The sequence below is a fragment of the Wyeomyia smithii genome, chromosome 1 (assembly GCF_029784165.1).
Source record: "Wyeomyia smithii strain HCP4-BCI-WySm-NY-G18 chromosome 1, ASM2978416v1, whole genome shotgun sequence".
NCBI classification, from domain to species: Eukaryota; Metazoa; Arthropoda; class Insecta; order Diptera; family Culicidae; genus Wyeomyia; species Wyeomyia smithii.
Genome location: NC_073694.1, coordinates 17,243,923 through 17,268,861, shown reverse-complemented (window position 1 = coordinate 17,268,861; position 24,939 = coordinate 17,243,923). Strand labels below are relative to the sequence as shown.

At 38.0% G+C, this 24,939-nt stretch overlaps 1 protein-coding gene across 1 annotated transcript in view; it reads left to right on the top strand.

Annotated features, from left to right (window-relative positions):
• The first annotated feature begins 1,479 nt into the window (after positions 1 to 1,479).
• LOC129717692 (peroxidase) overlaps positions 1,480 to 24,939 on the top strand; it is a 36,945-nt gene continuing 13,485 nt past the window's right edge. The window contains exon 1 of the mRNA XM_055667787.1: positions 1,480 to 1,862. Coding sequence (XP_055523762.1) covers positions 1,843 to 1,862 — 20 coding nt within the window. The 5' untranslated portion in view covers positions 1,480 to 1,842. The remainder of the gene's footprint in view (positions 1,863 to 24,939) is intronic.

The following is a 24,939-nucleotide window of genomic DNA, read 5'->3' as shown; positions in this document are numbered from 1 at the left end:
ATTTACTTAATTTAAACTAGCTATTTATTGAGCTTTTAGTGAGAACCAATTCTATTTGAAGAACTTTTGGGCCACTTTCTTAGTCGCTTGGAATTAATTCATGTTTTATATCTTCTGAAAACTGAAAAAAACTATAGTAATTTATCATCAAAATTAAGATCCCCATGAGGGTTAAGGGGGCACCCTATTCTGGAAGATCGAAAAATGATGAATTTTTATGTTTTTTCAGATGTTTAGAGTAAAGTAAAGTGTTCGGGTATTTTGGTTATTGATTAGGGTATAAGGGAAAATGTATTTTGCATGTCGTGGATGCAAATATAATGAGTGTTACGCTGCGGGCAGCTGGGAACATGGATGCTCTCTCTAAATAAGTACCTAACTGGTGGTAAGTTTTTCTCAGCATCTGCTGAACCGATTTGGCTGAAATTTTTTCCAGCATGTGAAAAAGGATTATCTAACTTGTTACATAGCCGTTTTTGAAAACTCCAAACATTGCCAAAATGGCGACCATTTTAACAAAAGTTAATTTTTTCTCATAAAAATTACTTTTTAAAAATCATAAAAAATGTAAAATTAAGATATCGGATAACGGCTATGTAACAAGTTAGATAATCCATTAGAAAAAAATTTCAGCCAAATCGGTTCAGCAGATGCTGAGAAAAACTTACCACCAGTTGAAAGAACATGGTTTAAAGAAAAGCGCTGCCAACAGCATAATACCCACTATATCTGCACCCACGACATGCAAAATACATCTTCAAATATACCTTAATCAACAGCCAAAATACCCGTACACTGAACCTTACCCTAAATATCCGAAAAACAAATCACAAAAAATGATTATTTTGCTACTTCCCAGAGTAGGGTCCCCCCTTAAATAATTTACTTAGAGGGAGCTATTTGTTGCAATCCTATCTCAGCTGCCTAAGTATTAATCTTTAGGCTTTATCAACTTTTTATCTCAAAAGGCATGAATAGCTGAAGTTCGAAGTGCAGAGTGCTCTGTACCTCCACTTTCAAAGTATGCAGTTAATATTACGGTATGGAACATCGAAAGTAAAGAAGCCTTCGTTCCAAAAATTCTCCTCCCTCATACTAAGCAAGTGACGTAAAAAAAACAACAATGCAACATCGCATCCTATTCGCAATCCATTCACTGCAAGGAACTCGTTATATGCTCACGTTCGCTCTCTACCTCTCTATCTCTTTATTCAGCAAACGCATCGTGACGAGGGGACCATTTGCTGAACAGTGAGTACTACCAGCGGTTACGACGAGGCGCACGCCAACACGTGCGAAATACAACAGCAGGCTGAAACTGAACGCACATGTTATACTCAACAAAAGTGAAGGCGTGCGCGCGCGCTCGCATGACGTGACAACGTCGAGAACCACAGCGCGCGATCGCACCGACCCGATCCGAGAGGAGGTCCAAATAATGTGAATCCCGTCGCTGGTTGCGATCAGTTGACGGTTGTACTTCGAACGGATCGGATTGAAGAAGGCAGAAGCTGCTCTACGAAAAGGAAACTAGTATACCAACTAGGCCTGAGAAAGGTCTCCCGGTTTTTTTTTTCTGTCTTCTGTTGGTTTTCTATCGTCTGGTTCCCAGTGTCGCTTGAGTGCAAGCCTACGGTGCAGACAGCAGTCTGCTACCATCCAGTGTGACACGCGTGATCCGAAAATTACTTTCGAATATTCCGCTATGTTAGATTTCTAGGTCTTCGCGGGGATAGAAAATGTTAATTTGGTGATTTACCTATCCGGAGTGAGAATTTCTTTTTTTTTTTTTTTGCTCTGTGTGTGAGTGAAGTGAACCAAACGGATTGCTAGTTTTAAAACATGGGTTTGCCAGTGATCAGGTGAGATTATTTTTCGGTGAATTAAATTACAGAAAAATACAGTGATTTGGTGGAAGTTTAGTGACTGGGTTGCGTGACCCGGACGTGCGAACCTGCATGTCTGGGCTGCCGATAGTGCGACGACCCTTGCGGTTGTGAACTGCGAACGCTTCCGGACTTTTCCGGCTCCCTACTGCGCGGTACTTCGGCGGTGAAACCAAACGCCGCGCAGGAAGTTCCAAAGGCTACACAGCTGGAATCTTTGTTGTTTGCCAGCAAGTGACGGTACCGGCAGCCACGGAAAGGCTAAATATATTCCAATAAATTATTGCTGTTTGGTTGAGTTGTCGTGGCAACGTTTGTTCGTCACCGGTTTGTGCTGTTAGTAATTGGTGGTTGTGAAGAGAATGGTGTTGTGTGACCGAACCTCACTGTTATAGAGTAAGTTGTTCCGGAGTCCATTGCAGGTAGGATTTTACGAGACGTGATTGTTTGTCTGCCATCGGCGCCTAGCTTCGATTCGAAATCTGATAAAGTTCGATTTAGATTTGCGCGCCAATTATGATATCGACGTAGCGGGGATTTGGATTTTCTTGAAATGTAGTTGTAAGAAAAGTACCATTACGGTTGACGGGACGTCAACTATCAAAAAATCTAAATTTATTACAACCCTAAAAAACTGGCCTCTCAAATTTTTGGGTGAGAAAAAAAAACATTAAGATATTTTCATCATAAAACAATAAAACTGAATGGGGCACCACAAACCAAAGATTACAATGCACAAGTCTTTCATTTTTGCTTTTTCGCCTTTTAAAAATTAATTTTGACAAAAAAAATTGGTTGAATATTAAATTATGCTCTTTGATTACGAGGACGGTATTCTGAGAAAGTTGGTCTGTGTTTTGAGGTTATTGCTATTATTGTATGAAAATAATTAAATGAATAAAACACAGAGAAGTGTTCGTATGTAATAATCAGCTGTTCATTTAAAAGTTACACTGATCGGATGGATTGCTGGAATATGCAAAGCTAGAACATTTATCTTAAATCTAGCGTTCGCAAAATATTCGCTAATTTCTTTTTCCGGCACTATTGTACTCAACTTTTGTGATGAACATAACTAGGTGAAAAGTATGCAAAGAGTCTCAAAGTGATATTTGTGTGTGCAAAATTAGACAGGTGAAAATCATCGAATTCCTTGTGTGTGAATGAGTTACTACAAATCAAATACGTTTATTATGAATACAAAAAAGTGCATTTTGGTGACTGCAGTTTCTGCGGTTAGTGTCGAACATTGTCAAAAAGTAGTTTAAAATCATTAAAAAGAATTAAGAAAGTCATTGAAAATTCTCAGTAATTACCACAAAATGTCGTCCAAGGTTATTGACACATTGAACATTGATTATGCTGGAAAAACTATCGAGAAGTCAAAGGTGGAGAATTGTTATAAACTCACGACTATACCGTTAACAAGAAAATTAACGACAGTATTTAAATCATCAGAAATGAAAAAGTTGTCAAAATAAATATCAGCACGTAATCATAAAAATATAAATTGCCAGAGAGTCGTCAAAAGTTAGCATCTAAAAGAAAACATTAAAGTTATAGAAGCCACTTTTTGAACAATTGTGGGAAAATTTTCAAAGAGTCTCTAAAAAGTCGTTGTTAACACTGTACAATGAATATGGTCCAGAAACTGAATGTTATCAAAAATTAGGGAGATTTAACTTGTATGATGCAGTGGCGTAGCTAGAAATTTTTTTCGTGGGAGGAATAGGTGAAGTCCCGAGAAGCACAAAAATAGAAATGGTAACAAATATTTTGGAAGGGATAGAAAAGATAAAATTTAAAAATAAAAATTAGAAACAAACAGAAAAGAATCGGATAACCGGTCCAAAAGTTTTTTAAATTGATTACAGCAGGGATTCACTTTTATCGTGCATTGAAATCTTTCTTATATCATACGCTATTGTGTTACATTTCAATACCTTTTTCATTTTCGAGAATAACCAGAACTAGAGGCTGCTAAAATGAAACTTCGATGCAGGAATGTTTAGTTTTATGAATCAAATTACGGTATCAATCGTCCATCGAACACTTATTCAAGCTGTGCACATGATTCACGGTCAACCTAACCGCCGAATTACGGTACGCTGCTCCCATCCACCAGAGGGTGGATGGACATGACCAAATCCGTCGCCGTAGCCGACAACGGTCACGGTTATCGGCCGCAGCAGATGGACCTGGCCCATGGCCTCTGTCTCGTGGTTCAAAGCTACCAGCCTAGCGGCCAGTTGAACCGCACCGAACCGAACCTAACCAGTCCAATTTTCTCCCATAACTGGTGCGACTGGTAATCGTTTCTAGCCTTATCGATTGGCCGCCGCCGCCGCCGCGTATCAGCAGAGCTGCAGCTAGTATCAAAAGTCAAGCGCAAGGCAATTCCGCACCGACGACGCGTCGGTCGGTGAGCGGTCGGGTGTCAGTTTTGCACCATATTTTAGTAAATCGAGAAATGAAATGGATACGCACGCGCTAGGTACGGTTACGGTCTTCAAAGGGCATTGACTGATCTCCTGCCGAGAGATATCGAGCTTTTTCGGATCAAAAGGATCAACGTTTCAATCTTGGTTCGGTTGATCAGGAAGAAGGCGTGCAACGAGAAAGGGAGAGGGCAGCAAGATTGGTCAGTGAAGGGGGTTAACTAGCTCTACAGTCTATGCAGTGAGCTGCTGTGGTTACCTCATCGCCTGGTTAGGTTCAAGTGATGATGGTTTTATGTTGCTCGTTTGTTTTTGTTTTTTTTTTCTTTTCATCTTGTTTCTGGTTACTTGATGCGCGCGCGCACATCTTATGCGGAATTGTTGGAGTTGTACTGGAGGCTCTACACTACGGAGAAGTCTTCTAATACGATTAAGGTTTTTTTCAGTCGCATTGCTACTAAGCCCACACTACTATCAGCATAATTTTGATTTGGCTGGGAGAAAACCGGCTGGCACTGGTTCGCTCCGCCACAGGATTGAATAACTTAAATCCATAAATAAGAAACCATTCATGGAAGGCGCACGAGTCGTGAACGTATTTTCATTATTATTTTCCACTGTGTTTTATATTTACCTTTCATCTTTCTGCTGTGGGTACGTGCAGCCGTGAGCTGAAAGGGAATGTTTTTTTTGCGCGCAGATTTGACGATTAGTAATGCCACAAACCTCAGTAAGCTGGTGGTGGCGTTTAAGGCTTTACGAGGTTAAACATTGGAAGCGAATTTCCAATGCCATCTCTCACAATGTAACGTAGACGTTTAACAGAATTTATTATGGAGGCAGATGAACGTCAAGGGTGCCTTCTAATTGGTAGAGAAATAATTGAAACAAGGTTTTTCTGCTTTGCTTTTGTTTTCATTGGCGCTGCACAAGCGGCTTCAGGAAGTAATTCGTATGAGCTTTGAACAATGTTTGGAAGAAGTAAAGGGCTTTGGCTGCGTACCTTTGTTTGGCTGTAAATGTCAAAACGGATGCAATTTTTTCTCACACCAAACCATGGAAACACTAGAAACATACTGAAACATACTAGAAACATGCTGAGGTAAACAACAAATGGATGAAATTTTGGACGACACTCGGCAACTGACCTTTCAGTAAGCAATTAGGTAATAAGGTTATTTAATGAATGTACAGGTAACATTCACGCTTTATTCGAGACTCTGACAAATTTCGGTAATACTAGCGTAGTACTGTTAACGTTACATCATGAATTAATAACTGAGCAATTAGGAGTTTTTTTTAAATAATTGTTTCGACTTAGAAACAAACCGATATTTTGATAGAATTTTAATCAACGTTTACGACTCTTGACAATTTTTTAAGTATTTTGTAACAACTTAACGATGAGTTTCCAAAAAAAAATTGACTTTTTTGACTCAAAACATTCTAAAACGCTGAATTGAAGGAATTACTCGGTGAGAATCCACGCAAAACGCAGGAGCAGCTTGCTTCGCTATGAGAAGCTACCCGACAAGTCATTTCCAAGCGATTTCATGCTTCAGAAATGATTCAAAAACAAGGAATTCGGGTTCCTTCCCAGCAAACCAGAAGTCGTATGAGAATGCTAATTCTAAGTCGTTCAAATGTTCATGTAAAGTTTGAAATTACATAAGATGCAACATTAAATTTGTTTATATCGTATAAAATTTAAATCCTATAAAACGAATATTAGGTTATATATGAAGCAATTTAACGTGTCATATAAAATTGTAAAATGCGTCATTCCTCTTAGTCGTATAGAATGCAATTTGAAGTTTCAACTGAGGCCATTTAAGATAGCCTGCGAAGTTATACAAAATCGTAACCAATTTTTTTACAATGTATGTATATGGCCTCCAGATTTGTACACATAGGCGCATTTCATGCATCTTCTATGGTCATTTTTTACCAAATAAGGGTTCACTCAACAGAGTTGAGCGCGAGTTATATGAACCAATTTGTTTGCTGGGTTATGATTTGAAGCCAAGGGACGTTGAGCGTCACCAGTGAACAACTGCTCCAGCGGCAACAAAGGAAGGGTTCTCTTCATCGCATTGTGACGGGTGATGAACAATGGATTTTACCCCGTTCGATGGCACATTGTCTAGCTGATCCTAGCTGATCCTTCGTTTTTTAAATGAAAAATAAAATACTACTCGAAATGCCTTAAATGACAGTTCTCCCATATACCGTACATGGGCGAAATGCCATTCAAGACTTTTCGAGCAGTTTTTTAATCTTCATTTAAAAATCTAAGGAAAACGATAAACATTTTCTAAAAACACGATTTGCTCAGAAATCGCGGCTTTATCATATGATATATAAAAACTGGTATAGCTTCAGGACCCGATTGTCACCAAAATCACCGAATTCGATCGGCTGTTAAGAATTGCTAAAATAAATAAAGTAAGTAAATGTTGTAGATCATTTGGTGAAAATAAATCACAACAAGCATGTCAATGCACACAGGGCCGGATTTACCTGCTGGGGAGCCCGGGGCAGATATTTTCGTGGGGCCCTATTTTCTGAAAATTTTTAGAGGTAGGAAATTTTAAATTTTGAAATAATCGACGCTTCGCTGGAAGGTGACGAGCAAAAAAAGGTCTCAACTCTGTCTTCACGTCTGGCCCAGGTTTAGAGGGGCCCTAATGTCGGGGCATTTGCCCTCTTTGCCCCCTCCTCAAATCCGGGCCTAAATGCACATACGGCCCCCCCTCACCCTTCACGCTACTTTGAAAATCTCCGGGCTAGATATTCCTATCAGGTGGCAACCACATACATAAGACATACGTAACACTCAGGAAGAAATCTTCCAAAAAAGTTGGTACAAAATGAACTACTCGAAAGTAACAACCTCTGTAAAAAAAACCTCTGTTTGAGTAGTTTTTGGAGGTTGTGTTTTTGCGCAGCCCTGCATTTGTCTCGTTCCCACTCAAAAAATGCAGCATTGATTGTGTAAACAACTTTTTGACAGTTTTGTAAGGGATTTTGTTGAGGGCTCGAGTGGAGCCGCTATGTAGAAAATTCATTCCGTTCATTTTCGTCGAGTAGTTCATACTGGTGTTGGTACCGGGTGATGTGAGGCAAAGAGTACCAAAAAAAATCGCCAGTGTTACGTATGTCTAAGTATGTGTGGCAACCCTAATCAGCGTCTTCTACACTCAAAATATTTTTCATGTTATTATTACCGGAAAAGTTATGTGAATATTTTCCACTGTCATTTACATGCAGATTTTACGTGATTGTCATTTGAGTTCGTCATGAACTGGTGAGCTGATTTATCCTATTAATGTTATACAGTAGACATATGCATTTCATGTGAGTTCCACGTAGAATTTAACTACCGGTAAAGTGAAAAGCATTTCATTGTCTAATAGGATCTACGTTCTACACGACGTATAATTTTCAATTGTGGTTTCCCAAATTCTTTAGAGACTAGGAATAGTTTTCAGAAATTATCCAAATATGTTGCTTGATAAGTCACACGGGCATTCAAAATCGCCAATTCGTAAATGAATTAAACGACATACAAAATTGCAAAATGATATTGCGACATTCGTTAGCGATCATCACTGTTAGCTGCAACTGTTTATGTTCAGGAAATTCCTCGCAATTTGAACTGAATCTGTGTGAAATCTCGATGCCGGATTCTTATGGTTATTCTAAAGCTCACTTATTGGGAAGTCATTGAGGAATTCCTTTCATGTTCAAAGACTGAATCAGATAACAGCTTCGCCAATCTGATTTCTGTGTATATTCACACGGAGATTTCAATATTTTGAGTGTAGGGCAAAGCCTGTGATGGCAAGCGTCGTTGGTCGTCTATCAACGCAGGTTGAACCGATTGGGGCAACCCGGTTATTGTTGGGACGAACAGAGCGAATTGACTGCGGATTAAACACTTGCGGTTTGTTGTTAACGACCATTGGAGAGGGTGTCGGTCTAGTGCCAGGGGTTCGGGGCCAGGAGTGCGCTGCTCCTGTGCGATCTTGTAAAGCTCAGCGTCTAGCATATCTTTTTTCTGCTGTTCCTTAGTTTTACGCTTTGGAAACAATTGAGCAACCCTTTGATTCTGCTCAGAGGCAATTTCTTTCTTCAAAACGTCAATTCTGGCTTCCATTTCATTGATTTATATCAACAGTTATCCACGGCTGGGATCATTAACGTCACTCTTTTCAACCATAGCGACAAGCGAACGCAGTTCCTTTAAATAGCAGTGTTTTTTTTTTTATTATTGTAATACCTTTTAATTTTTTTTTTGACATTTTGTAACTTTAACGACATTTCGATGATCTTATAGAACGTTTCTGAAGATTGTTTGAAAATTTTCTTAAGACAATGTTTCTAGAATTGCTGGTGATTTTTTCGGTGAACTTTTCGATGACTTTTGGTCATCATTCCATTGGAATCTCGATGTTTTATTTTATAAAAATGTGCGTGACTTTTGTATGACGTTTCAACAACTTATCGACAACTCTTCACCAACTTATTGGCATCTTTTCAACGGCTCTTTGATTATATTTTATAAAATATCGAATATATTTTGACAGCATGGGTTCACGGGTTTTCGATAACGTATTTATTAACTTCTTGGTGATTTCTGGATGGTTTTGTAAAAACTTTTTTAACAATTTTTTATCGTTTTTCAAGACCATTTTTGACGACTCAACTAGTATCAATCGTATTTTAGTAATTTTAACCGATTTCTTCGAAAATTTATTGTAATTCTTCAACTTTAACTTCTCAATGATTTTTCCAAAACTTTTCAACAAGATTTTGGGCGATTGTTTGCGGTTTGTTTTCTAACAATTGTGACATTTTATGGTGATTTGTACAGATACTCGATACCTTTCTAGTGAAAAAGTTTTACCCACGAGCTCGAACTGTAGCAAAATTAAAGATTATAACTTTTGGATCATTCCTGTGAATTTTGGCGTCCTTAACCACCTCGGAAGCACATCAAGTCTTTCGAGACTTCAATGTCATACAGGGATTGGTCGCTGGTCTTACATGCCCGCTCCATTAGAAAGCAACAGCAACGAGTGCAATAACGAAAATAACGGACCGGAACAGTCGGCTAGGTCCTAGGCTACGGAAACAGACTAGCGATTGGGTACTTGGAAAAGGAAACTAACGATCTTTCAACTTTCTAGGAAGTACCCGCGTACTTTCCGAGAAATTGAAGACCCGCAAGTTCAATATCGTAGCGCTGCAGAAGGTATGCTGGAAAGGGACGATGGTGCGTGTAAATAATTATTTTAAATCGAAAAGCTCTTCATGCTTCACTTCGAAAATGCATTTATTTTAAAGTTATTTTGAATTTAAGTTAAGAAAACTAAACTATATATTAAAATAAGCGTCAATTTTCTCTTCAAATTTATTTTTTGTTGAAACTTATTATTTCAGAACTTTTGATCAAAAATAATCTATGTGGAGGAATGTAAGACAAATTTTTGATTAAAAATTAAGTTTCACACAATTTTCCTAATTTATTTTTTTCAAGAATATTCAAATAACAATAATGTAGTATGATTCTAAAAGTAATTTGAAATACAAACCACTTGACGACTAACTTTCTTAATGCATCCGTTTTTGAGATATTTTGACATGAAGATTGAAAATTTTTATTTTTTATGAGAACACGCTACATACGTACTGCTCGTGATTCATGCGCCTGCGCCACACTCAATTTTCTTGTTTGCTAGCGGGTGTTGATCACAGGATTCTACACTAAAAGAGTCCAAGCGCTCGGCTTCTTTCCACGTCCACGATTCATGTCCGTAGAACACCACCGGGAGAATCAGCGTCATGTAGAGCGCTAATTCCGTGCAGATCTGTAGGCTACGGCATTTAAACTCTGCCAGAGGCGTAAAGCCCTCATCCACAGCTCTACAATTAACACCGAAGATATGGATGTCGTCCACAAAGCCAAGAAGCATGTGAGACTTCATGATGATGATGACGCTTCTGTTCTCTCCTTCGTACAGCACCGTACAAGACTATATCGAACAGCAAGTTCAAGGATCCCACCTCTTGCTTCAGACCATTCAACGTCGAAAACGAGACTGAAACTTCACTCGCTGTCCTGACGCTTAATGTGAAACCGTCAAGGATCGCGCGACTCAGCTTAATCAGTTTTGTTGGGAAACCATGTTCAAGCCTAATCTGCCCTAACTCGTTGCGTTTTACTGACAGATAATGTGGGTGCAAGTTGTGTTCTCGAAACTTGTCCAGGATCCGTCTTGAGGTGAACAACGCGTGGATTGGTAAGCACCAATCCACACTGCTTGTTGAAGGCTTGTGCAATATCGCACCCTTCGGTAATCGCGCCCCGGTACTTAAGCTAGAAAGCCACCTTCTGGTTGAGTGTCTGAATTTGCACTCCCTCGCCAACCAGCGCTATAAAACTTTGATAAAACCAGTTTTGTTACTTGGGAACACCTGTGCCAAGGTCTTTGGGCTGGGTATCGCCTCCCATGGCCTTCAAGACTTTAGCGTACTTAAACCCGCATTCAGAGGCTTGTTTATCAACCGGGCCTTAGCTCAATCAACCTTAATGCTCGCCGTGTCCCCATGTGTTGACACATGTGTTGACCAGTGTAACGGAGTGAAAGAATTCCTCCCGTCGGACTTGTGCGTTCATATCTCCGACGATAATCTTTATGTCGTGTCGTGGACAGGCATACCAAAATTACAACCTTTTTTACTGTCCTCTCAGGTAACTACTTCTGTTGCTGTGTGTTTGCGATAGTTACTCGCGCTAGCAGTCGAGTAATAACGAAGAGCGAATGTAGAAAAAAGAAGAATCTATTTTTTCATACAGACATTCGTGACAACTACGTTTGCGGTAAAAAATAGACTTTTTTCGGATGGTTTTAAAAAAAATAACTAAGACAGATGATTGAGTTTAATAAATTCCCCGTGGAAGGTAATTATGTAAGCTTACTATGTTAGCTAACCGGAACATATGCTGTGGCGGTTCTTTGTTTGTTTTGTTTATCAATTCCTCCTCAATTTTCGCGACAAAATTGTTAGAGTAAATTTTACGCTTCAGGATTGCCTAGAAATCTTCGATGGAACGCTTCGTCATTAACTTTCGCCATCACGGTTAAAGTTCGACTTATAGAGCTGTCAATTTATTTCTGCTGACTCATGGGTTACTATGATTAATGCTGTACGAGTAGTTTCGTAATTACGTGTGAAGGTAAGCCCATGAAAAATCGGCAATTTCGTCCATCTATTTTAATGCAAAAGTTATTTGGAAAAAAGTATAAAAATAGTATGGCCCGGAGAAATAGTGTTATTAACAGCTGGTAACGCTTTTCATTTTAATAGTGCTGAATGTGAATTTCAGAACCAGCAAAAGCACTGAAAATCTCCATTGGAAGAGTATCAACTGTGTGAATATTCAGGGTACAAAAAGGAGAGAATCATGCATTTTTGAAACTCTCTCATTATTGTTTGCCTACCTTTCGCTATCTACTGTCAGAATTGTGCCACGCTTTATTATCCGCTAATTGCTAGCTTCGTCGCTTCCCAACCAGGCTTCGAATTGCAAACAATGTGCCTTTCTTCGACTCTTTATCGGCTGACTTTAGTGTAGTGGCTGGAAAAGTTCCCACCTGTTTACACCTGCACTTTCTTTTGTGTCGCTTATTCACCCGCATAATAAATGGGATCACGGGTCCATTTGCAGACCATTTTCCCTCGAAGATGCATTTTTATTCGACTGTAAAAGCCGTTTGTTGTTTAAAAATTGCAGTAAAACTATATATAAATAGCCTGAAGCTCGAAGCACTCTCGAAATATCTATTTTTGCTACCTTGAGAAAACACTTTTTCTGCCATTTTATTTTAACAACTATTTTTAGCGTTCGAAATTACTACAATTTCACATCGTAAAATTCATAACCATCAAAAGGCATTAAATCTGTTGCATTACATTTGACTTGATTAACCGATGATCGAAAAGATCACGGTACTTTCTAACTTATGTACTTGAGAACGTTGTCTAACTGAAGGTCTGAGGTCCAATCACTGCATTGCAATGACACAGTGAGGAACAGATCACGTAACCTCGCCGGGATGATCCTACGAGCGCAAAGCGCACCCATCGATCGTGCAAACTTCGTGGAATGTAGGTCAGCTCCGAACAGCTGGCCTGCCTCTGCGCTACTGTCGATCATCGCAGCCGGTCCCAGAAGGTGCTGCTCACTTTCACCTGTCGCGCGAACGGCCATCGCCGCATAAGTGCGGGAATCCGGTGACCTTATTCACGTGCCGCACCAGTCGGACGAGAATATGGTGAATAATCAGTTGAGTTTGTGTGGGCTTGGTAGATGCAACACAGCTACGGGAAGAATTTTAAGAAGTGACAATTTCAAGGCTGTACGCTGATGCAAAGCTAAATATTCGACAGTAACAGATATCCACCACCCTTGAGGTAACTGCAGGGCGCTCGACAGTTGTAAATCACTGCCCCTCAAATAAACTTAGAACTTATTTCACTATCTAGACTCGCGAGCGCAACTAGCAACTAGTCACTGCGTGTGAAAAATGGGGTCAAATGCGCAAATAAGATCCTATCCATTTAGTACCCAATGAAAGTACGTGTGGTCGCGCGCATAGATAACTAGATCGACTAGCTCCGCGAGTGGTTTGGAAACAACAACGAAATCGTTATTCAGTTTTATTGCAGGCTCTTGCACTCTAGCTTTCAGGTGCGGCAGTGCGCCGCGGATGCGTGCAGGTCGCGGCTGAATCCTGACGCAATTGCCGGGGCTGCCTCCGCTTGCTTATTGGGCCTTACTTAGTTGTCATTAGAAAGAGACGAGAGGCGTGTGAGTGTGCGCCTGCGCGCACACCCCGGCAGTACGAAACCAGACAACTTCTGCTGCATAAATTAGAGTGCAACCCTTCACGCACGTGCGCGGTCGGTACGATGTCGGACAAATTCTGCCCCGCCTGTCGCAACGTCCACCGTTACTCTACCGTCCGGATTGGTAAAGGTTTACTCTGCTGCAACCGATTGTCACCCTCGGAATTGAGACATTACGACAGCAGCGCCGCCTGCTCGTTAGGTTAAGGTGGTACTTGCTAAGTGAGGTCTTTAAAAAATGAAAATAAAAAAACTCTTTCTCAGACAGGCTTCTCGACAGAACTGGTTCGTTGTGGGCGGGCGGTCGGAACTGAGGAAAAAGGGGGATTTTAGTGTTCCCCAAGTTATGATTATTCATAGTCGTTTGATAGTTCGATGTATAGAACCTCCCCACGGCGGGGTGTGTTTTATGTCTTGCAATAAACTGCGTTAAATGAGTCGCAAATTTATCATAGTCAAAGTGTTGCGAAAACCGGCGACCTCCGCCGGGCCTGCTTGTTTAGTTTCTTGTTTGTTTAGTTTCAGACGAATAAAACATTAGTCAATGGTTTATGAATGGCGTCGCCGCCTTTCACCTTAGTTACCTATCTTGAAGTCCCTCAGTGCTGCTTTTTCTCTAAACTTTTGGACTTCGTTTTTGTGTAGGAAGTTCAAACTTACTCTCGTCCGTCCGTAAAGCCGTTTCCCGAAAAACTACAAATAAGTCAGCGTACTTTCTCGCAAACTCCAATCGTTTCTTTTAATTTAGTTTAGCCTCTTAAATGCCAAATAACTTTTCAATCTACCAGCGAGGCTATCAACGGCGGCTATCGGGATTTCTGCTAGATAGAGCCTTTGCATGGTCATTCTTCCGGCATTCTGGCAATATGCCCAGCCCACTGAAGCCTGCCGTGTTTTATCCGCCTGACAATATCCGCCGATTTGTATGTCTGGTACAATTAATGACGCATGCGTCTTCGCCAAACACCATTTTTCGGAGCTCTTGGGTGGGAGAACACCAAGAACTGAGTGTTTCCGTAGATCTTTATCTATGTGCTATACTCGGTGTGCGAAGAAATACTCTCCCTTAATAACAATGATAATTCCACGAGACGTGCTTAGAACGTAACCTAATAGTAGAGGGTGATTCGATATTGATATTAGAGGAAATTATCTTCCCAGTAGTTTATTTGAAAAAATAAAACACCATGCCGAAGACATCGGAGATTCTTTCTGGTTGGGAAAATTTTGTTCTAAGTCTAAGTTACACCTTCTGTTACGTTCATTTTTCGCATCCTCGTAAAACTACATACATTGCCCGCTTTATTAAACGCTTGAGTTTGCTGTCAAGGATTGAACCCAAGACCCTATCAGTCCAATCAGTTTTGTTGGGAAACCATGTTTAAGCATTATCCGCCATAAGACATTTCTCCTAACTAAATCGTACGCTGCCCTGAAGTCCATGAACAACTAGTGAATCTGCAAGTTGAATTCTCAAAATTTATTGAGGATTTGTTGCAAAGCGAACATTTGGTCCATTCATTTTTAATATTCATCGTGCTCTTTTCGACACCGCTGTTTCCCTTGTCATTTCACAGCACACTAAAATGATGCTTACAACGCTTGGTCACCTCGGATTCATCGGTAATCAGGTTCTTATCGTTGCACATGGCAGGGGCTGCCACGTTTCGGCTCCTAATTCTCGCAAAAGCTCCCCGTATCGTGTCTGAAAAAGCAACCCTTCGCAAGAAAACGCTCCCAATGTCCACGATTAATCCGCTTACAGTGATAAGAAACAACTTTGTCAAAGACATCATACTTCTATCTATCTGTCTATAGACTGCCCCTGAAAATATTTTTTTTTTCTATTCAACTATTTATAGTGGTTTTTTACAATTTTTCAATGTTCTACAATATTGTTTGTTACTACGAAGCAAACAATTTCTTCAAAGAAAGTTTATTTTTATCTCGCATATTTTATTGCTAGTTAACGATTTTTACTAGAATAATGCCAAATATATTAAATACCAATATAGTTCACTTACGTGAAATTATGAAGACAAATTGAAAATGACAGACGCGTTAGTCACCTTTTCGACCGCTAGGTGCGCCACTTCTGATTTTGTTCTACACGACATGCGAAATAGAGTAACTTTTGACAATAATATTACCCTAATGGGTACACTGAAAAAAATTCACATTTTATTGTGAAGTGAACTCGGCCGAATATTTCATAATAATAAAGTTCACCTATGCATAAGGCAATCCACGGGTGGTGTTCCACGGTTTGTACGTTTGTCGACCTCCGACAATATTTGAGTTGTAAAATGGCGACTTCCGGTGACTGGGAAACTGCCGAAAATGACCAAATACCACCTAATTTGGGTGTTTTTTTAACCAGAATAACGCTCAGAGGCCAGAAATTGTCTCGAAATGCCAGTTTGAAATCCAAGATGGCGACTTCCGGTTTTTGAAAAATCAGACAAAATTTTGAATTGTAAGATGGCGACTTCCAGTGATTGGAAAAAAGAGGAAAATGACCAAATACCACCAATATGGATGTTTCTTTAACTAGAATGACGCTCAGAGGCCAGAAATTGTCTCTGAATACCATTTTGAAATCCAAGATGGCGACTTCCGGTTTCAGAGAAACAGCGAGATATGACCAAATACCATCCAATATGGGTATTTCCGAAATCTGAAACCACAAATCGACCTCAGACAACATTTTGAGTAGTAAAATGGCGACTTTTGGTGACTGGAAAACTGCCGAAAATGACCCAAATTCAACCAAATATGGGTGTTTCTTTAACCAGAATGATGCTCAGAGGCCAGAAATTGTCTCCAAATGCCATTTTGAAATCCAATATGGCGACTTCCGGTTCCTAAACAACAGTGGTAAAAGACCAAATAACACTCATTATGGGTATTTCCGGGATTGTTATGATGCACTGAAGCTACAAATCGACCTCAGATAACATTATGAATTGTAAAATGACGACTTCCGGTGAATGGGAAACTGCCGAAAATAACCAAATAACACCCAATATTGGTATTTCTTCAACCGGCCGATTTCCATCCAATATAAGATGTTTCGATGCCAGAATGATACACAGGAGCTAGAATCGACCACAGACAACATTTTGAATTCTAAAATGGTGACTTCCGGTTTCTGTAGAACAGCCGAAAATGACTAAATAACACCTATTATTGGTGTTTCTTAAACCAGAATGACGCTCAGGGGCCAGAAATTGTATCCAAAAAAAAAATAGCCTAAAGGGACCAAATACCACCAAATATGAGTGTTTCTTTAACCAGAATGATGCATGGAGCTAAAAATTGACCTCAGACACCATTTTGAATTGTAAGATGGCAACTTCTGGGAAACAGCCGAATACTACTGCATATGAATATTTCCGTAATCGAAATAATGTAAAGAAGCCAAGCATTGACCCTGGACACCATATTGAATTCGAAGATGACCACTTTCAGTTTCTGGAAAACAACGAAAATAACTGAATACCACCCAATATGAGTGTTTTCGGAATAGAGGTGATGTACTAAAGGCAAAAGTCGAGGATGTTGTCATTCCGATAAAACCAATAATTTCGAACGATATAAACAAATCGCAAGAAATCAATGAATTTGGAATGTTGAAAACTATTGAATTAAACACAAAAATAGGCGGGACGAAGTTTGCCGGGTCAGCTAGTAAATACATAAATATGCTGGTTAAAGCAAAGCTGCAAGTGATGAATACGAAGATTAGAACTCGAGAGCAAAAAATTCGGAGGGATAAAAAAACAAAAAATACTTTCAAAACGAAGAAAACTAAACATTAAATAATAGTTTTTGCATAACAGTTGTTATCACTAATTATGTTTGTTTTGTTGAATATCTTTTATATATAACTAGTTGAACATTCCCGGCGATGCTCGGGATCAAAGGTTTCAAAGATAGATTTTTTTTTATATTTAATTGCTGCATTAGCTCAACTCACTTCAAAAATATAATTTACATCTTATACTTCCATCATCACTTTAAGTAGGGTGTCGAACGTCTTCGTCAGTGGTTTTCTTCGGACCTTTTTTGCATAAGATTGCGCCAATAAAACTACCGAAGAAAACCACTGACGAAGACGTTCGATACCCTACTTAAATATTCTGAGAACGCGCAGAACGGAAATACCCATATTGGATTGTTTTTTTTTGTGATTTTGGGCTGATTTACAGAAACTGGAAGTCACTATTTTGGATTTCAAAATGACGTATAGAGTTCCACTTTCGAAAGTATTAAAATTGTTGGCCAAATATCACTTTAGAAGTCATAAATTTGCATGTTTCATGTAGTTTTGTGAATAATATATCAAATTTAGTAATCAGATACTTGTTATTTTTCTTCAAATGTCTTTTCTGGATGTTAACAAACATTTTAATGAAAAAAAAAAGTGTGTCATCGCTGTAAAATGACGTATGGAGGTCCACTTTCGGAAGTATTGAAATTGTTGGCCTTATATCACTTTAGGTTATTTTCCTGAAACCGGAAGTCGCCATTTTTTAATCCACAAAACTTTGTAGAAAATAAGAAAATAAAAGATTTTTAATGCTTAAGCTGCCTCTTAATCGATATTCAAACAAATGAATCGTAACCTTTCCTGCAGCTAGATGTGAGTTCTAGTTTGGATTAACGCAAAAAATTAAAACAGTAAGATTAAGAGCTAAATGACCTTCTGGTTAAAAGCTCTCTAATGAAAATCAAATTCAAATTCAAAAGTACAAAAGTAAATTGAATGCCGTAAAATGTAACTATTCACAAAACTACGAAAACATCAGAAATGTAAAATGTTCATGCTCGAGATATGGGTTATTCTGCAAAAAAAAAATTGTAGATGAAAGAACAACGAACATTTTATTGCAAAAAAAAAAAAATCATTGAATTTTGATTCAGAGGCGAATTGCGCATAAAAAGTCAAAGTTTCGCATGTAATCGTATAAAAACGTATAAATTAAAAAAAAATATTTTTCGGTGATTTTCTGTATTCTGTATGCTGTATATGGTCCTCGTGGCTCTGTGGTTAGCGATGTCGATTGGCTCCCACAGGGTTGTGATATCGGGTTCGATCCCCGATCAGGTCGAGAATCTTTTCGAACTGCAATTTTTCTCGACTCAGCTCTGGGGCACGGGTATCGTTGTTCTTATCCTACAACATGCAAAATGTGCTAAAACAATATCGATAACGAATTTCCTCAACTAATCTGGTTGATCGAGAGCGCTATTAGAAGGCTGCAATATTGTTGTGCTGTATACAGAAAATCATCTTCAAACATACATTTTATATTTTAACATAAACAAACATTTTAATGAAAAAAGAATCACATGTCATCGCATTAAATTTTGATTTAGAGGCAAATCCAGCATAAAAAGTCATAATTTTGCATGTTTCACGCAGTTTTGTGAATAATATCTCAAGTTTTAGTAATCATATACATTTTATTTTTCCTCAAATGTCTTTCCTGAACGTTAACAAACATTATAGTGAAAAAAATCATATGTCAACGCTTTGAATTTTGATTTAGAGGCGAATTTAGCACAGAAAGCCATAATTTTGCATGTTTTCGGTAGTTTCGTGAATAATATCTCAAGTTTTAGTAATCAGATACTAATTATTTTTCCTTACATATCTTTCCTGAACGTTGACAAACATTCTAATGAAAAAAGAATCACATGTCATCGCTTTGAAATTAGATTTAGAGGCGAATTCAGCATAAAAAGTTATAATTTTGCTTGTTTTACGTAGTTTTGTGAATAAAATCTCAAGTATTAGTAAACAGATACTTGTTACTTTCCTTCAAATGTCTTTCCTAAACGTTTACAAATATTTTAATGTAAAAAAAATCACATGTCATCGCTTGAAAATTTGATTTAGAGGCGAATTCAGCTTAAAAATTCATAAAGTTGCATGTTTCACGTAGTTTTGTGAGTAATATCTCAAGTTTTAGTAATCATATACTATTTAATTTTCCTCAAATGTCTTTCCTAAACATTAACAAACGTTTTAATGAAAAAAGAATCACACGTCATGGCTTTAAATTTTGTTTTAGAGGCAAATTCAGCATAAAAAGTCATAATTTTGCAAGTTTTACGTAGTTTTGTGAATAAAATCTCAAGTTTTAGTAAACAGATACTTGTTACTTTCCTTCAAATGTCTTTCCTGAACGTTCACAAACATTTTAATGTAAAAAAAATCACATGTCATCGCTTTGAATTTTGATTTAGAGGCAAATTCAGCATAAAAATTCATAAAGTTGCATGTTTCACGTAGTTTTGTGAATAATATCTTAAGTTTTAGTAATCATATACTATTTATTTTTCCTCAAATGTCTTTCCTAAACATTAAAAAATGTTTTAATGAAAAAAGAATCACATGTCATGGCTTTAAATTTTGTTTTAGAGGCAAATTCAGCATAAAAAGTCATAATTTTACAAGTTTTACGTAGTTTTGTGAATAAAATCTCAAGTTTTAGTAAACAGATACTTGTTACTTTCCTTCAAATGTCTTTTCTCAACGTTCACAAACATTTTAATGTAAAAAAAATCACATGTCATCGCTTGAAATTTTGATTTTGAGGCAAATTCAGCATATTTTTGCTTGTTTTACGTAGTTTTGTGAATAAAATCTCAAGTTTTAGTAATCAGATACTAATTATTTTTTCTCACATGTCTTCCCTGAACATTAACAAACATTTTAGTGTAAAAAATCATATGTCAACGCTTTGAATTTTGATTTAGAGGCAAATTTAGCACAGAAAGTCATAATTTTGCGTGTTTTACGTAGTTTCGTGAATAATATCTCAAGTTTTAGTAATTAGATACCTGTTATTTTTTCTCAAATATCTTTCTTAAACATTAATGAACATTTAAATGAAAAAAGAATCACATGTCATCGCTTTGAATTTTGATTTGGAGATGAACTAAGTATAAAAAATCATAATTTTGCATGTTTTACGTAGTTTTGTGATTAATATCTCAAGTTTTAGTAATCAGATACTAATTATTTTTCTTGAATGTCTTCCCTGAACATTAACAAACATTTTAGTGAAAAAAGAATCATATGTCATCGCTTTGAATTTTGATTTAGAGGCAAATTTAGCACAGAAAGTCATGATTTTGCATGTTTTACGTAGTTTTGTGAATAATATCTCAAGTTTTAGTAATTAGATAAGTATTTTTTTATAACTAATGTCTTTCCTGAACATCAGCGAACATTTTCATGTTAAAAAACCTACATGTCACCGCTTATTATTTTTGATTTAGAACGATTCAAAATGATGATGATTACTGTACACCACAGAGACTGAGGGAATAATATCAATAAGATCAAGCGTTACGGAATTCCATTTTTATATAGTAGATATAATAAAGCTTTTAAACCAATTACAACATGATATGTATCCATACTTAAATTGTTAAATTGATAGAACATTCAAGTGTTATCTAAGCTAAAAGTTGCACAACAACCATATACGACTGTTGACAACCATTGTGCGGTTTCTCCTTTTATCTTTTTCACGAGGTAATTGAAATATTCATTTAATTGTACACTTCGTGGCCTGATTATTGAGCTTGAGCTTGACGGCCGCACATTTCGTAGTTGCTTCCCGTGATGGATCTGAGCTAGTGAAGTTACACAGGGAACCACGTATATAGCAACTTGGGATTAGTTTACCATTTACACGTCGTGGCCTGATTATTTGAATATTTCTTCTTCGTGCCTCGATAAGCTACATCTATTATATTATCAATATTTAACTCCCGGAATGGCGTTAGTTTTACATACAAACAATATACGCACGAAATCTGCAACATATTTTTTTCTGTGAAAGTATGAAATTGAGTCAACTAAATCTAAAATTGAGTAAATTCAGTTTCGTGTGTGAGAATGTCACACGCTCACAGAAATTCAACAACAATGCACAGTGGTACAGTAAGGCAATGTAGGCGGACACGAGTTTTTCGATGCGATTTTGTGGTTTTAGAGTAAAATTTTTTTCTAAGAACTTGTTTCTTATATTTAGTCTATTTTTTATGTGCAAACGAAAATTAGGGTGGTCCTGAAATCGACTAAATGAAAAAACTAACTTTTTATTTGCATAAATAAATGTATACATTCATCGGCACAGTTGTAGATCAACTAATTTTAAGCAACTTTCGGTATTTCTTCACAATATTTATACAATATTTGTTCTATCAAATGATACCAAAAAATATTATTTATGTTTGCCCTAAACGGAGACATCAATATATCAAAAGGGCCTATTTTTAAAATAGAAATAGTGAAAAATTTTCATCTGTATAATATATCGACAATGTTTTTTCGTCAAAATTGGCGTATTTTTGATTAAAGTTACCGAAGAAAACTTTGTTTTTAAATTTGAATTGAAAAAATAGAGCGAAAAGACTGTTTTTGGAAACCAAATTTCATGTCTACAAAAAAGTTTTTTTACAAAGTTACTTAGAATTAGTTGGTCTACAAGTTTGCCAAAGAATGTTTTATTTCGTTGATATTAGGACCACCCTAATTTTCATTCGCACATGAATCGAGGACTATGTATAAGAAACAACTTTTTACAAAAACTATGGCTTTAAACCGCAAACCAAAATCGCAACGAAAAGCCTATGTCCGCCTAAATTGCCTTACTGTACCACTGTGCAATGAGTTTAGTTACCTTTTTCACCACAAGAGGGGGTGTTCCCTGTCTGTCTTCACGGGAATATATGGGAAATTCGAGAGTGAACTATATTGTTATTTTAAGATATTTGATAATGCGCTAATTTACACTAATTACTTTTTACCAAAAAACTAATGATTTTGGAGTCGTAGTGTCTTCCAGTAAAGTTGTTCTATCAATTATTCTCCATTTTGTGATTAATCTACCTAAAAGTGAGAAATGAATTTTATTTTTATTTTTTCTTGCTTATAAAAATCCAGTTTACTGTGTAAAGTTTTAGTAAGTTTTATAAGAAACAACTTTGACACTATACTTCTATCTGCCAATTCAAATAAACTATTGTGAAGTTTTCTTTAGAATGCCCCTTAAATTCATTTTTAATATAACTTTTTATAGTGATTTTCTAAAATTTTTCGATATTCTACAATATTGTTTAATATAGCAAAACACATAAGTTCACCTAAGAAAGATTATTTCTAACTCTTATATTTATTCATACTCTGATATAGAAATCGTTTTTCACTGTTTAGTGGATTAATCACATAATTGCAACTTCTACAAAATTGAAAATATTCGAAGGATCAACTTTCCTGAAGGCACTACGGCTCTAAAATCGGAAGGTGGTTTTTGTGCTTAATTACTTGCTGTTGCTTTACTCTTATAACCTCCTAGCTAAGTACCTGGAAACTGTCAATTGGCTACCACTTTGGCGTGTTGATGGTTAGCCCACCACACACGTTGCAGCTTCAGGACAATCTGAGAGGCAGCTGCACAAATCGCGCTCCAGGTGTCCGGGTCGTCGCACATGCTCCGGACTGTGTTGTCCGGAATAGTGCCTGGCCCGCTCAATGCCATCATGTCACTCCCCGCTCTTGCGAAACGCGGGCATACGAATAGGATGTGCTCAGCAGTCTCTTCCGCATCCACACACTCGGAACACACGGGAGATCCCACATGTCCGAATCTACGCAGATATTGCCTGAAGCAACCATGGCCCGACAGGATCTGTGTCAGGTGGAAGTTTACCATCTACATCTAATCGGATACCTCCAGAATAGGTCGGTACGTCCGTTGATCCTTTGTGAAATTGGGCCATTCCCGTTGCCATCGAAATATCAAGGATGACCTTCTGATTCCTCGTATGCCCTTGTGTCACGTTGATCGAAACATTCTCTGTCCTCCTTAACAGCGATGCTGATAGGCATCATGTCGGATAAAACACAGATTGGGTCGGATGACACTGTACGGTACGCACTCACAGGCACAAGAATCATATTTTGGCTAAATAAGCGTTTTTATAACTAATCTTATTCAGCTGACGGCTTAACATAAATCGAATAATGTATTTTCTAAGTGTTTAATCAGCTTTTAATCAGTCGGTTTTGGGGAACAAAATCAGCTACTTGTTACATTCGGCTTCCTAAACACCCGAACAAGGGCTTAATAAGAAATAACTCAGCCATTTGAACAATTTTTATACATGCTGATCGATTCTGTAGAAGCGTTTATTCATTCTTTGTACAGCTTGTAGAAAAACTCTTTTACAGCCAACAGTAGCTGGCTTATAGTCTTAATAAGCGCCTATATGACTATTTCATGGCTAAAATTGTACATCCTGTCTTTCTGAAGTACTTGTTGGGTATTTTTTATCATTCGGTACAATTCTCTATTTTTGCGTACATTTGCGGATAAACAAATGATCGAATTTTACACAAAAGACAGTAAGTATCAAGAAGCGTTTATTCAATCAGTTTGTTCAGTGTTTAATTGATGTTGTCTAATAGCTATTTTTTAAATTGAAATAGTGCCTAATTAGCTAACAATTAAATAATGGCGTGGAGTATTTCTCAAGTTTTTTTAAACCTGAATTTATTGCTTTTTCAGCTGATAAATCAACCTGAGCGTTGTGGCAATCCGTTTCACATGTATGCAGACTTTATTCAGCTATTTTAAAATTAATAGCTGTTTATTCAGCCCAACGTTTCTTGGGCTGTAGGTACTTTCCAGTTTACCACGGTAACTGTTAGTACCTAAAGCTCTGGAGCACACTGGCCCATCATACCTGAGTATGGACGAAACCACGTTGGCAAGAAGTTTTCGCTTATTGCAATACATCGCTGTGCTATTGGACATCATATGAGATAGTACCGCAATAGCCAATGAGGCCTTCTTACAGGTATAGTCGACGTGGCTCCCAAATGTGATCTTGTCGTCGATTATAACCCCCAAGAGCTTCAAAGACCGCTTTGAAGTAATTGTGCAGTATCCGGCTCTGGCCATCGCCTGTTGCTTCGATTTCCTATTAATCACAATCGTGACCTCCGCCTTATGGTGCGCTAGCTACAGATTCCCGCAGTGGTCTTCGACCTTGCGTGTACAGTGCGCGGCCGTCAACTCGACCTACTCGATCGACTTGACATGGACCTCTAGCGTTATGTCATCTGCAAAGCCGACGATCGCAACTCCTACAGGGAACTTGAGTTTCAACACACCGTCATTCATGAATTTTAACAACACCGGGCCCAGAGTAGAACCTTGCGGAACTCATGCGATGATTGGGACGCACTTCTGACCCTCCTCCGTGTTGTAAACTTGTACTCGATTCTGGAAGTTGTTTTCCAGAATCTTGTACAGTGACACCGGTACATGGATGCTTCTAAGCGCAACCGCTATGGAGTCCCAACTGGCGCTATCGAATGCATTCTTCACGGCGAGCCTGACGATTGCGCAATTGTGAATATTTCTTCTCCTGCACTAGGGTGCTACCTACGCCGTCTTTCTGATGGACAGGAAAGCATCCATCGGAAGAATCTACCCTTCCGAAAACCGAACTGGTTGCTTGCAAGACTGTTTACACCCTCCGTGTACTTCACCAGTCTGTTGAGGTTAATTCTTTCAAGCACCTTGCCCGCGGTGTCCAGCATAACAACAACAATATCACACGCTAGCCTGGGGGGCTAATGCGGTCTCGATCAACTAGATTAGTTGAGA